Source organism: Triplophysa dalaica, chromosome 19, assembly GCF_015846415.1.
Source record: "Triplophysa dalaica isolate WHDGS20190420 chromosome 19, ASM1584641v1, whole genome shotgun sequence".
NCBI lineage: Eukaryota > Metazoa > Chordata > Actinopteri > Cypriniformes > Nemacheilidae > Triplophysa > Triplophysa dalaica.
Genome location: NC_079560.1, coordinates 11,421,714 through 11,435,328, shown reverse-complemented (window position 1 = coordinate 11,435,328; position 13,615 = coordinate 11,421,714). Strand labels below are relative to the sequence as shown.

The window sequence follows — 13,615 nt, the reverse complement described above, 5'->3', positions numbered from 1 at the left end:
CTCAGTGGGGTTGTGTGTGTGTGTGGGTGTTTGTTGAAGTTTATGTTGTCAATGGATGGAGGGGGGCAACCAATAAACAATGAGAGTTGGGTTTTGGATTCTGTCATAATATCAAGTGTCAACTCAATTACTGGTGTTCTGTTGTGTTTCACGATTCACTACATGATTGACAACATGTCTTGCTCTGAACTTCAGTGAATATCATGAAGACATAATGTCACATTAACAGTTTGACATGCATACATACTCTCTATGGACAGAAATGTGGGTTATGGCTGCATAGGTGACATCACACATTTAGGAAGTCTGTGACTTGTACTTGCCAATGACAGAATGGCACAAGAAACAGGTTTTCTATTATTTATTGATTCTGTTTACACCTAGTATTGAAGACATAGTTCACCCGAAAGCAAAAATTCTTCTATTTTCCCACCTTCATGTCAACCCTGTGACCCCTTCTGCAAAACACAAAAGAAGATTTTGAAGATTTGTATCTGAAGATGGTGTCCAAACAACACTGGTCTGAATTGACTTTAATTGCATGGACACAAAACCATTTCTCAAAATATCTTCTTTTGTGTTTCATAGAACAAAGAGTCATATACAGGTTTTGAGCGACAGTGTTTTTATGTATTTAAAAGAAAATGAAATAATTAAATCACCATATCTTTATTTTTGGGTGAACTGACCCTTTAAAAAAGTCTAAGTAGAGAGCGCTGTACAGGTTTAAATCCCAAACTTTGGGATCACTCAAGCCATACAAAAAGATGGTTAAAAACAGATTGGAACATATTGCATAATCTGTGATGATGTGTCCCATAAAAAACACTGCATATACAGTACATACATTGTATGAATTTACATATGTACATATTGTATACATTGTACAAATAATGTTAAATCAAGTATGTACCTTCTGGATACTTTTGCATGATATAAATATCAACACCTTTAGTGCAAATGTGAAACTTTTGGATTAGTGAAACATTTTTAAATGCTTGATTTTTGCTTTAATGTCAGATTTTTTTTATCTTTTGGTGAAATATCAGAGACACGGGAGACTTGAGCAAAAGTTTGCACATGATTACTGTCCAAAGAAACAGTCTCATCTGGCAGAATGTCTCTCTTGGCCACTTGTGATTGGATCACCTGAGACAAATTTTGAGAGTAAACCTATAATATGATTAAAAAACAGGTTATTGTTTCCTGTAATCAAGCAGGTTTTCTAATGGCTGCTTACTCAGAGTGAGGTTTTCTTTTGAAGAAACAGTAAACCATGTTTTTCTGAAAAATAAACCAATTTGCCGTGGAAAACTGCTAATTGTGTATAAACATGATTATATGGTGTAGTTTCTCTATTATTCGTAGTGTTTTAGTCAGGATGTCTGGCTACGCTGCAGTTCACTTCTCTCAGGTTTTGGCCTTACTCTTTTAATGTGGTGTTTGAAGATAAATGTACATATTGATTTCTCAGGCACAGTAGGGGCATCAGTACAGCACTCAATAAAATGTTTGAGGCATGCGAAGTAAAGGCTCCGATTGCTGCTCGGCGTTCTCAGTCACTGCTTTTTAGTTGTCAAGGTCTATTTTGATCTTTAGAAGATTTTAAACATCCTTCTTCCTCTCTCTGTCTTTGTGTCTCAGTTTACAGGTTGCTGGTGGAAAGATGTGGATGAGGGCTGAATTCTAGAGCGAACGGCGTCGAGGGTCAGCCTGCCATTGGCCGGCCATTTTGCACATTAAGGGGAGGCTCCACCCTCACCTGGGTACTGAGCGGATCATAAGCGCTGCCTGGCTCCTCCCTTGCCAGCCCCCGTCCCCTCCCCAACCCCGTCCCCCCCTCCCACGCACACACCCCGGGGCTGGACCATGTCTGGTGGACAGCCGGAGGGCAGCCGGACACCCAAGGTTCAGGACGATGACCAGGACAAGCGCAGCTACCGGGAGGACAGCCCCATTGTGGAACGACGCAATCGTAGCGGCATCATTAGCGAGCCCCTCAGCAAGAGCCTGAAGAGGTCTCGCACCCTCTCGCAGTACACTGCCGCCTGTCCGCAGACCGCCAATGGACTGAAACACAACGCCCACCCTAAGAGCCACGTGGCCAAACCCCAGCCTGCTCAGCCGCAGCAGCAACAACAGCCCTCTGCCTCGGCCTTGTTGTCGAGCAAGCTGGACCGGACCCTGGAGCAGGTGTTGGAGGGACAGAATGGCCTGTTGCACTTTGCCCAGGCAGCTGCGCTGCTTAAGCGGGCAGGCATGGAGCACATGCTCCTGCCAGGTGGAATGGGAGTGGGCGTGGGCGGGGTGGGGGGCGAGGCGGGTACGGTTGACCTGGAGGGGGCGTCGGTGGCCGACACAGTGGGGGGCCACACAGACTTCCCGTACGGCGTGAGTGGGGGGTTTCCCTTCAATCCAGGACTCTTCATCATGACGCCCGCCGGAGTCTTCCTCGCTGACAGTGCACTGCACATGGCTGGCTTGACAGGGGAGTACCCAGTGCAAAGCGAGCTGGCCTCCGCCATTAGCTCCGGGAAGAAGAAAAGGAAACGCTGCGGTATGTGCCAACCTTGTCGGCGCAGGATTAACTGCGAGCAGTGCAGCAGTTGCCGGAACCGCAAGACGGGCCACCAGATCTGCAAGTTCCGCAAGTGCGAGGAGCTCAAGAAGAAACCGTCTGCTGCACTGGAGGTAAACGATACTGAGACTCTGTGACCTTTTGGCAAATAGTTTTGTTTTGAATTAATTCCATTATTTGACTAGTAGGATTATGCAATTATGACATGAAATGAGAGAATAACTTTACGTAATGTCAAATTCAGATGACTTTATTTGTAATGGCCTTGTGGACAAGGGTTAGGTCAGGAGATGAGGCTACGGGGTGACAGGTGGCACTGGAGGTAGTGGGGGAGGGAGATACGGCCAGACAAACGCCATAGGGTTCGTTCTAATCTGCCTCCCACTGCGGGATCACGTCACTCCTCTCGCATCCTGCTTCTGTGACACTACTAGGACACTCCTCAGAGACATGATGCCCCCTTTATAAGTCTCTGTATTATTAGGGTCAGTTTGATCCATTTTGTTGCTGTTTACTTGAAAGTTCAAGTGCCGAAGTGGTTCCATCTGTGGGTACATCGGACCATTGGTGTTTTTAGGGAGCATGGTTTGTACATATGTGTGTATTTTCGTGTTTATGTACGATGTAATCCATCTGGCCACAGGGCTGTCATCTGGAGCGCCAGGTGTCAGTGACGAATGGTCCACCCCCTCCTCCCTCTGAGCAATTTGGGCTCATGATCTTCCAAACTTCTTACTGAGGTCATCCCAAGTTGTTTTGATAGAACAAATGCCCATGATCATTTTTCAAAGAGTCACGTCAAGATGAAATCAAAATAGACCATTTACTTTCTGAATGCACGTTCTAGGCATTGTTAATGATTCGTAGCAGGTTCTTCCAAAGAAAATATTTGTCCTTCATTTGACATGACTGTCCTTTTGATAGATGTTCAGATAATACTTTTATGTAGTGCCTGTTATTTCAAATAAGATAAAATTGATTAACAATGGATAAAAATGTATTGGGTTCCAAAACATGATGACTTGAAAGACATTTCGGAATTTAGCTTTAGAAAGTATATGCTCTTTTAAACAGAATCTTCAGCTGTAAATAGCCTGCCAGTTACAGTGTATCCTTGTTATTATTCACATTACACAGCATTACATTATTATATTAATATTTTAGTAGTTTGACTTCACCAGATTGTTTTGGTTGTAAAATAGTTCACACCTGCATCTCTTAACACCTGCAAAAATGAATTAATCTATAATAATATTTTCCTGGAAATTAAGTAATTCCTTAAAGTTTTTAAGGTCCAGTGAATGAAATTTGGCAGTAGGTTGCGAATTGCAACCATAGACTGTATACAAAAATGGTAGTGTCCGTGACATCGACCGTAAATTTCTGAGGAGCATTTTTGCCTTAAGTGGGAGAAGCTGGCCGCCACCATCGTAGCAGCGCATCCCGAATAATCGAAATTGGGCAAAGAGGTGGGACGGGGTTGAAGTTGAGGTGCCTGGTTGCTGAAACCACTTGTCACTGAAGTGGCCACTCTCTTAATAATGCAAAATTCTAAACGGATGAGTTATAAAAAAGTTTGCCCCCTTACATTTATCATGAAGGGCAAAATTACCTATAAAGACCAAAATCTTTTTTTTGTACCAGGCTGTAAACATGTTTTACTTTCTGCTGTAAAGTTGGGCATTTTAACATGGGGCTCAATGAGATTCTGCACTCTTCTGAACCCAGTCTCTAGCGGCCAGTCGATGAATTGCAGTTTAAGTCACTTGCGTGTTGGCTTCACGAGAGTGATCGGACCTTGAGTGCAACCAACGGCTCACTTCACCCTTCCCCCCTCAATTTCAAATCACTATGGCCGCTGACATGTCATCACGTATTTAGAAAACACGCTCAGTAGAGCAGTTTGTCCGTTTAGGGCTACTGTAGAAACAACATTGTTAATTTCATGTAATGGGACCCGCGGTGTATGTAGATAGAAATAGCTCATTCTAAGGTAATAAATCCATTACGCTTTATTATGCAAGGTCTTTAAACACCTCTGAAGAAGTACTAAGTTATGTATATTATATTTGCATTTCTGTCAATCCTCCAAAACAATTACACACTGGACCTTTAATAGTAGATTTTGACATGAATTGATCAATGGAGAACTAAGAGCGCGGCCTGTATCCTTGTGATGTCCGGCTGTAAAAAACAGTTCCAGAGAACCATCAGCTCATTTGTGTCACTAGTTATTTTAGCTTTTCTCTCCGTGTCTGGTGGAACACTGTCTTCTTGTGTCTGTGCCTAACTATGCATTAGTCTCTCCTGACTCATGAAAAGAGTCAAATTATTTAATTGGTTTGAAGATACAAATGCTTCCTTACAATTGGTATGTGCTGTATTCGATAATATAACGGTTTTGTCCATTTTAATGACTTTCACGCTCAAATAAGACCTATGAAAGAAATCTTTGTGGTTTTGTTTACTGTTTACAGAACAATTATTATAGCACCGTGTGACGGAATAAAGTCTGGGTTATGTCATATATACCATTAGCATTTTAGTCATTAAAAAGGTCTGATAATTCACCCCGACGTCTGCTGCCCAAGCTGTCCGGTCAGTGGGTGTCAAACAAGGTCGTGTCTGATGGCGTCTCAGGGATTCCTGGTGATTAAAATGTGCCTTAAACATAAAGCTCCGCCGTTTTATGGTTTCTTAAATAGATGTTAATTCGAGCGCCTACTATGATGGGAGTAGTTTTGCACTAAGGATCTGAGATGAGCCACACCTGCTGTTTTATTGCTACTTGATGGAGTTGAAGGAGTACTTTTAAAACCAAACAGAGCACAACATATCGATTCATATTTGTCTTGTGAGCGAATTTCTGAATGCACGTGTGAAGTTGTATTGCTTGATGTTTTTGGATAGTTTCTTGCTGGTTCAAGATGGGGAACCAACTATTAACCAGCTGATCATATCGGCTTAATGCAAAAAAAATGACTAGCTAAGACCAGCCATAAAAAAGCTAGTATTTTCCAAAACTTAAACAAGATATTCCAGCAGAGTTTAAACATCAATATTGACCTTTACACTTCAAATCTGCATACTAAGCAAAAGCGCCAACGGTTTTGAAAGGTGAATGATAAATCACTTAGCCTGTTTGTTGCTGGGTTCTGTGGAAAGGACTCCAAGTTCTTATAATAATAAGTAGTGAATATGATAATGAGAAGTATAAACATTAAAACTTGATGTTTCTTGACCAAGATTGACCAAGAAGGGATATTTCCCCCAAAAATGAAAATTCTTTCATCATTTACTCACACTCTTGTCAATTCAAATCTGTATGACTTTCTATTTCTCAGACCACAAAAGAAGTTATTAAAAAAAAGTAAGTGACAGAACTCTGGCGGCACCCATTCACTTCTATTGTATGGACACAAGACAAGTGCAAGTGAATGGGAGCAAGGTAACAACATTTTTCAAAATATCTTCTTTTGTGTTTTGCGCATCAGAGAAAGTTATACAGGTTTGAAATGACAAGAGGGTGAGTAAATGATGACAGAATTTTAATTTAAGGGTGAACTATCACTTTAATGCAGTAAAAAAGAAAGTAAACTTATATTCAAGTTTGTCACAGTTGTATCGTGTTTGTGTATGTTTATGATAAGTAAAGTCACGTCTGTGTACGTGTTTTAAAGAGAGTGTTTGTGAAACGGAGGCAGCGATCTCGCAGTACCAGGCTGTTTGCAGCGTTTACGGTGCATTACTGGAATCTCAGAGTGGGCCATAAAAACAAAGGCGGGGGGAGTGGGGGGTTAGCGTGCAGACCATCAAGGCCTTTGCCACCTCACACCTCACTGACGAGAGATGTGAGGAATTATTTTGGGAAGCTTGCGTTTGAATGGAAATAGAGGAGCACGGGCAAATTAGTCATCCCATAGTGTGGTTTTACTTTTGTGTTTGTTTATTTTAGCGGTACTAATGCACACAAATGAGTGTTTGTTACAAATACTGTGAGAATTGTTTGATTTTGCAAGTTTTCTGCGTCTTGGATCAACTGTTGTAAATGACGATGGATGACAGATTTGTTTAATTATAAATGTTTATTAACTTGTATATTTTACATGTGGACATTAACTGCTAGCTTGTGTATTATGCATGTTAGTATTTGGTGTTGAAAACTGTTTGTACACACAAGCACTCGTGTGTGTTTGTGTGAATTTATTTAGCAATACTCTGGGGACTAAATTCTTCCAGAAGTTAGCAAAACCTGACAAGACTTCATTTGTCTTAATTTTAACAGTGAAAAGCAGTTTCTTAAAGGGTTGAGTTAGTTTTCAACTGCAAAATGTTTTTATATTTTTGTCTCCATTGAAAATATCTAAATATTTTTTAATTAAGAATTTACTTGAGAACAAAATACCTAAGATAAATTAAGTACTTTATTATTATTATTATTAAGTACTTAATTCAAGTTTGTTTACTTTAACTAATTGACAGATACATATTTAGCTATTTAAGTAATTGTAAGATTTTTTACATTCGAGAAGTTAACAAAAACACTGCATGTGTCTTATGAAGTGACAGCAATTTTTTTTAAACAAACTTTTAATAATATATTATTTTATTTTATTAATATTCATAATATAAAATAGCATAAGAAATCTTTATTGTTATATTTTTTTAAATGTTTCCACTAGTACACATTAACTATTTATGTCAACTACCCATATATTCTGGAAAACAAGACTAAATACTAAAAATACAAAAAAAAATATTATTTGCAGTGCATTGTATAGAAGCTCTAATGTTTGTACAAACAATAGTTATTTGTGTTTTGTTCTAATTTAGATGTCGTGACATGGGCATTAGAGAGAAATTGATTTGAGATGACGGTGTTATCAGTTTTCTGGAAGATGGAGATTGTCTCTTCTTGGTATGCAGACAGAGAGAGAAGCTGTCACACTGCACCTCTAACTAACACCTTGACACACACACATTCACACAGTTACAGCAGAGATATAGGTGACGCTGGGCAGCGTACAGCAGATACATATAAAGAAGCAAAGCAACCGCCACATCAGGGATGGCAGTCATCGTATGACCTAATAGAAAAGTCACGATATGACTTTATAGACATCATCTCATGTATACTGGACGACCACAGTGAGGTCATAAACAGGCAAACTGGGGGAAGTGATGTGATTTCTGGAAAAAAGGGAGTCTTAAAAAACATGGTTCTTAGAATGGAACAACATCGTCAGCTAGTTAATCAGCGCGGTTGACTCATATAATCTTAAATAATTTGATCGTTTTTCATATGTTATTGTAGTTTTTTATTGTTACAACCATAAAATTGTGCGTTCTCATCCAAACAAGTCAGTAATAGAAGGCCGGTGACCCTGTGAGGAAACTGAACGCTCAGCAGAGCAGTAACTTATTCATGGAAAATCAATAAACAGATTAAGATTTTTCTGTTGACACTTTTCGCAACAGCGATGACCTTGGAAACGCACGCTGCCACACAAAGCCGTCCTCTTGTCAGTGTCCACTGTTTGTACAGATACAGGGTTAGAGGTCATGGGTCGGGTGTCATGGCGGTCACCCGTGGGGTCGATGTCTGAAAGAGGACTGGGCGTTAAGGTCGCTTCTGGTGGGGTAGTGGAAGAGCAAAGGTCACAGCCTTTACGTTCTCAGGGGCTCGTGTGCGAGACACACCCACAGTGTTGGTTTTGAATTACACATGCTGTCAGCGGTTGGCTTGTTGCATTGTTTTGTGCAGTTTGAAATAAGTATTCATTCAGATTTTCATTCAGGTGTTAAAATGACACAGAAGGATTAGGTCTTTAGATGGATTGGTGCATCTTTGAACATTGTTTATATGGTTGTATTCATTCAGAAACGATCATGTCATTGTTTGTGACCTTATATTTTATTTCATGAGATGTTAATGGATGTGTTATTCATAATGTTCAAAGTCTCCTTAAGTAATAATACAATATCATAAAGTCGTCCATGTGACTGATGCACTATATTGCAGATCTTTATGTTAAACAGCAATGAGCTGGATTTCTTTCATCTGCAGAACACAAAAGAAGATATAAAGGAGAATGTTAGCAGCCAAACAACATTGATTCCCATTAACTTCCATTGTATAGACGCAAAAGACAAAAAATATCTTCTTTTGCGTTCCACAGAAGAAGGAAAATCATAGAGGTTTTCAATGATCTGAGGGTGAGTAAATGATAACAGAATTTTTTCTTTGGGTGAACTGTCTCTTTAAAATCTTATTTTGTATCTTTATGTGGATGCTACTCTATGGATAGAAAGCTTTTAAGGTTTAGCTGCTGCTATATAGAGACTAGATACAACACAAGCTCTGTTCCAATACCCAGATGACCGACTCATTCTCTGCTGTTTACATACTATAGTAAAATTTTGAACATTGTGTATTATCAGCAGATTATCAGTGAATGTCAATGGAAATTCGACTCATTTGACTAATAGAGCTTGACATTATGGAAGAATTAACATACATTTCTTAGCATATGGTACAGTATGTCCCGTTTTCACTTTAATGACAGCATGTGCTCATGCTGGCACGGCCTTCATAAGTTTATGTAAAACATAAAGATCCAGGTTTTCCCAGCATGATTTGAGACATGTCTTGTGTCCTTCAAGCAATGGAGTCTCGATTTGGTTAAAGTGGTTAAAAGGCACAGGTTACCCCAAAAATCTAATTTATTTTCCCCCAATGGGGTTCAAAACCCGCCCATACAACGGAAGTCAATGGGAGCCAATGTGGTCGGGTTACAAGGTTCTTCAAAATATCTTCTTTTGTGTTCTGCACAAGAAAGAAAGTCCTTCAGGTTTGACACTTGACACTTAATGTCTTCAAATGACGTCCAGGTTGGAAGTTCACCAGGTGTTGGAACTGAGATTTATTCTTAGGGTGCGTTCCTATTAGTAGTTTGATTCTTTTGGTCCAGACCTAAAAACAATCCGAAACGAGTCCTGGCTCGCTTAGCGTTCAGACTGGCATTTTAGCAGCAAACTTAAATATAGCGAACCTAACAGCTTATGTGTTCAGTCGCATCGTGATTGGACAGTTTTTATGATAATATTTTAAAACGGAACTTATCGGACATCCAAAACAATGCTTTGTGCTGGGTTATTTATGCTCAGTGTATGCCTGCGCATATGAGGGGATTTTAAGCAAGCCAGTAATTTGCGAGAACCTCACGAACTGTTTTAAAGCAGTCAAAACGGTGCCAGGAATTCCTCCATTACATGCGCAAGCAGAGGTCTAATAAACACTTCTTTCATATCATGAAATCACTTGATATTTGGGTTGTATATTCTTATCACTTCCTGTTTTTGGTTCGGTTCGATGCCCTGCGGTCCGTGTTGCATTCATATTTCAATCGAACCACACAAGAGTTAGTTGAATGTGGACGGAGATCCATCTTTTCAGCAGTCTTGGTCCGTTTGTTTGGTGCGCACCAAGGTTCGGTTGGCTGCATTCACACTTACACAAATAAACCGCACTAACAGAGCAATCGCATCAGAGTTCGTTTTAATCGAACCACACATGGCATATGTGAACACACCCTTACTCTGTAGAAAAATTTTGCCCTTTGTTGAAGTAACCGGTCCAAAATAAAGACTTTGCACCATCCAAAACAAAAATTAATGACCTTTGAAAATATGGTGTCCCATCCAAAAGGTTAAAATACTCCTGTTACCATGATTTACACTATGATTAAGATGGTCTTTCCATTAAACTGATAACATCTCAGACAAGTAACATCTAACGTTATACAGCTGTTGTCCTGGGATGACTGTAGCTGTATTTCTGTGTTTGATTGTTTCAAAAGTTAAAGCTATATGTCAGTCCTTCATGATTGATTGAAAGATATTACAGTATATCAAGTATATGTGTGTGGGCTGAAGCATGTTTGATCATGTGAGTGGGGATGTGTTTGCCGCCCATGGCTCGGTCCAGCGCTGGCGAATGTGTGAGATTCTATGCCGCAGTAGCGTTGCGCTAAGGGGGGAAGCGTTACCTCGCTCTAGCAATGCTTGAGTTCCCCTCGCTCTGTTTTGAAGCTGGGTCATCCTGCTACTTGTTTTCCGTCACCTGGTCGGGTCTCAGAGCCCACCTGTGTCCCGCAAAGAAAGAATACAGAGAAAAAGATGGAGACATTAAGATTTGAGAAGAGAAACTGGCGAGAGCTGTGCGGTGGGCTCTGGACGTGACTACGTGGTGACTAAATAATGAATGTGGCATATCGAGTTTCGCGTGGAGCCAGGGCCATGGCCCATGGCTGGAGGGGAGGGGAGGGGGGGTAGAGGGACAGAGAGAACAGGGCAGGAAGGAATGAATTAAATGAATCACTCGTGTGCAGAGAAGAGCTGGAGGAGGAAGGACACAAAACACAAAAATCACGAAATGTACTGGTTTATGTTTGATGCGATATTTCTAAATATGTTTGTGGATAGGAGAATGCATTTATTTGTAGCGTGGATATTTCTGAACAGTATCATATTTTGGTACAATAGAGATGGAATATCAATGTATTGACAATATCTACACCACACAGCAGTTATACACTTGGCACTTTTATTTAAAGCAATTTACAACAGGAAGGAATATACATATTGGGATGTGTTTCCTGGGAACTGAACCCATGACCTTGCAAGCACCATGGTGTACGAGTTAAGCTATGGGAACAGTTTTACATATGTACACCTATTCAGACACACAAATATTGAATTTATTAAATTATTATGATGATTAAATTCAGCATACAAACAATTTAAATGAATTGAGTTTAAAAAGGTTTTTCTCAGACACATATTTATTATTGTAGATTCGCTAATATTTTAAATTTGCTCTTCTTATATTCGAGTTTGAGTTAATTTTAGTTAAATTGTTAGCAATTTTGTGCTAAACGCTTTGTCTTTTTTTTTTTTTGCTATATCAAATGAATACATTTTTGGGAAAAAAATATTTTAGTTTATTTCTGAGGCGAAATTGTCTATTGAAACCTTAGTAGGGATGTTTGATTATGACAAAAATCATAATCTTGATTATTTTGTATTGAGATCACAATTATGTAACATAATTACTGACTTTCGACACAACATAAAAAATAAATAACTTGTCTTTTTTACTTCAACATTAAATAAATAAATACAAATAAATGCTGCACTATAATCGTTTCATCAGGATTATTTAGTTTTTGTAATTGCTTGATGATTGTGATTAATTATGATTAATTGTACAGCCCTAAAACCTACTGAATAGATATACTTATTGTAGGTACATGTGTATGTGTATTATGTTTTTGCTCTCCTAACTGTGTGCCATTTTTCTGTCTCCATTTCTCTTTTTCTTTCCGTAAGAAGGTGATGCTGCCGACGGGCGCAGCATTCCGGTGGTTCCAGTAGGACTGTGACCTCTGACCTCCACCCAAAGCTCTGCCATCAAGTGCAATGCCAACTCTCGCTTGGATCATCTCAGCGCCGACACTGGCTGACAAACACAAACTACATGAAAAAAAGAGAAACGCAAGACAACTATGAAAAAAAACTTCATCACAAGATACAGAACAATAAAGCAACAAGACAAAAAGAATCAAACGAGTAATGGATGCACCTACTTATTCCTTGAACCAAAAATTAAACATAAATAAAAAGTATCTATGGCAACTTTCATTCCCTTTTATATGTTTCCATTTTGGTACTTTTTGTCCCTTTTTTCCAGCAGATTTTTTTCTGTGGCTTAGACATGGAACTGTTCATTGACAAACAGGAATGACGGACTGAGTGTGGACAATCAACTGAATTTCTGTGTTTGGTGTTAATGTTGTTCATGTGTGGAAAGAAACAGTACTTGTGTAGAGAATGTAAATTTTACGGCTATATTTTAAGATTAGTGGCTAATGGCAAGCACTATTGTAATTTAGGACCATTGCTCTTACTTAAAAAAACTGTATTTTATGATCGTTTCCTTTTTTAAGTTTGATTTAAATTTAGAGTTTTGAAAACTGATCAGTGTTTTTCTTTGAAGGGAAAAGTAAAGATTCCAAAATCTACGAATCCAGTTTTCTAAATAATTGAAAGAACAAATATGCATCGTGAAAAACGGTATATTGAAACGTAAAATTGCCATTGTTTCTGTATGTTACTACTGGAGGCTCCAAACATTTCGGTTTGTTTTACTGTACTGGCAGCCTTGTGTTATATTGTCAGATTGCATCATATCACACTGTGTAATATGACGTTATATCACGTTCCACAACCATGCGTTACGTCTCGTGATGTTGCGTTATATTACCAAGTGTCACATTATTGTTCTCAATGTACTGGTCTGAATTTTTTCAGAGCCCTCCACAGCATTTGGAGACAAGCACTCGCTCGGCTCGACCAAACGCACTGAAAGAAATAACTTTTTTATTTTGTTTTCGTTTTGCCGGTAGCTACATCTTTTAAAAAACACAGCAATGTTTGTATTGGATTAGAACTATGGGCTGGTTTTGTGAATAAAAACAAATGCATGTATTTGTGTCAAAAATTTACAGGTCTGACGTCTCTATTTGCATGTTTTTTTAGGAAGCAAATTTACAAAAAAATGCTTTTGGAATTGCTCGCAAAATCCGGTTGTTCCCATTTCAATTCAAATGGTTAAATAAAAGAACGGGACAAGGTGTTGTTTTGAGATGCGATGGATTTTATCTTTGATTCCTTTGCTTCACTTTTTGCATGGACAATTTGACGCCCACATGATGTCTATAGAAACTTTTTGTAGTAAAAGTATAACAATTAATAGACTTGGGAACAATGTGCTTCTGTGGCCCGCTGATCTTTAATATCACTTGCATTCCTTCCTAAAGTACAGACTGACATTTAAAGGTAAAAAACACAATTAAAAGACAATGAATTATTGATACTCAGCCAATGTCTCTGACCGAGCGTCTCTGAGAGTTAATCAGCTGTAACGTAAATGGGAGTGAAGGCTGTTTTGGCAGCAGAACACCACGAAGATGTGTT

At 39.1% G+C, this 13,615-nt stretch overlaps 1 protein-coding gene across 5 annotated transcripts in view; it reads left to right on the top strand.

The window, feature by feature from the left end:
• The window catches only part of cxxc5a (CXXC finger protein 5a), a 29,348-nt gene extending 16,049 nt beyond the window's left edge, over positions 1–13,299 (top strand). For 4 of the 5 annotated variants that reach the window (XM_056730396.1, XM_056730393.1, XM_056730395.1 and 1 more), the window contains exons 2-3: positions 1,645–2,691; positions 11,969–13,299. In XM_056730396.1, the coding sequence (XP_056586374.1) occupies positions 1,870–2,691; positions 11,969–12,013 (867 nt within the window). In that variant the 5' untranslated portion in view covers positions 1,645–1,869 and the 3' untranslated portion in view covers positions 12,014–13,299. The remainder of the gene's footprint in view (positions 1–1,644; positions 2,692–11,968) is intronic. The other variant, XM_056730397.1, reaches the window with a different exon arrangement.
• The last annotated feature ends 316 nt before the right edge of the window (positions 13,300–13,615 follow it).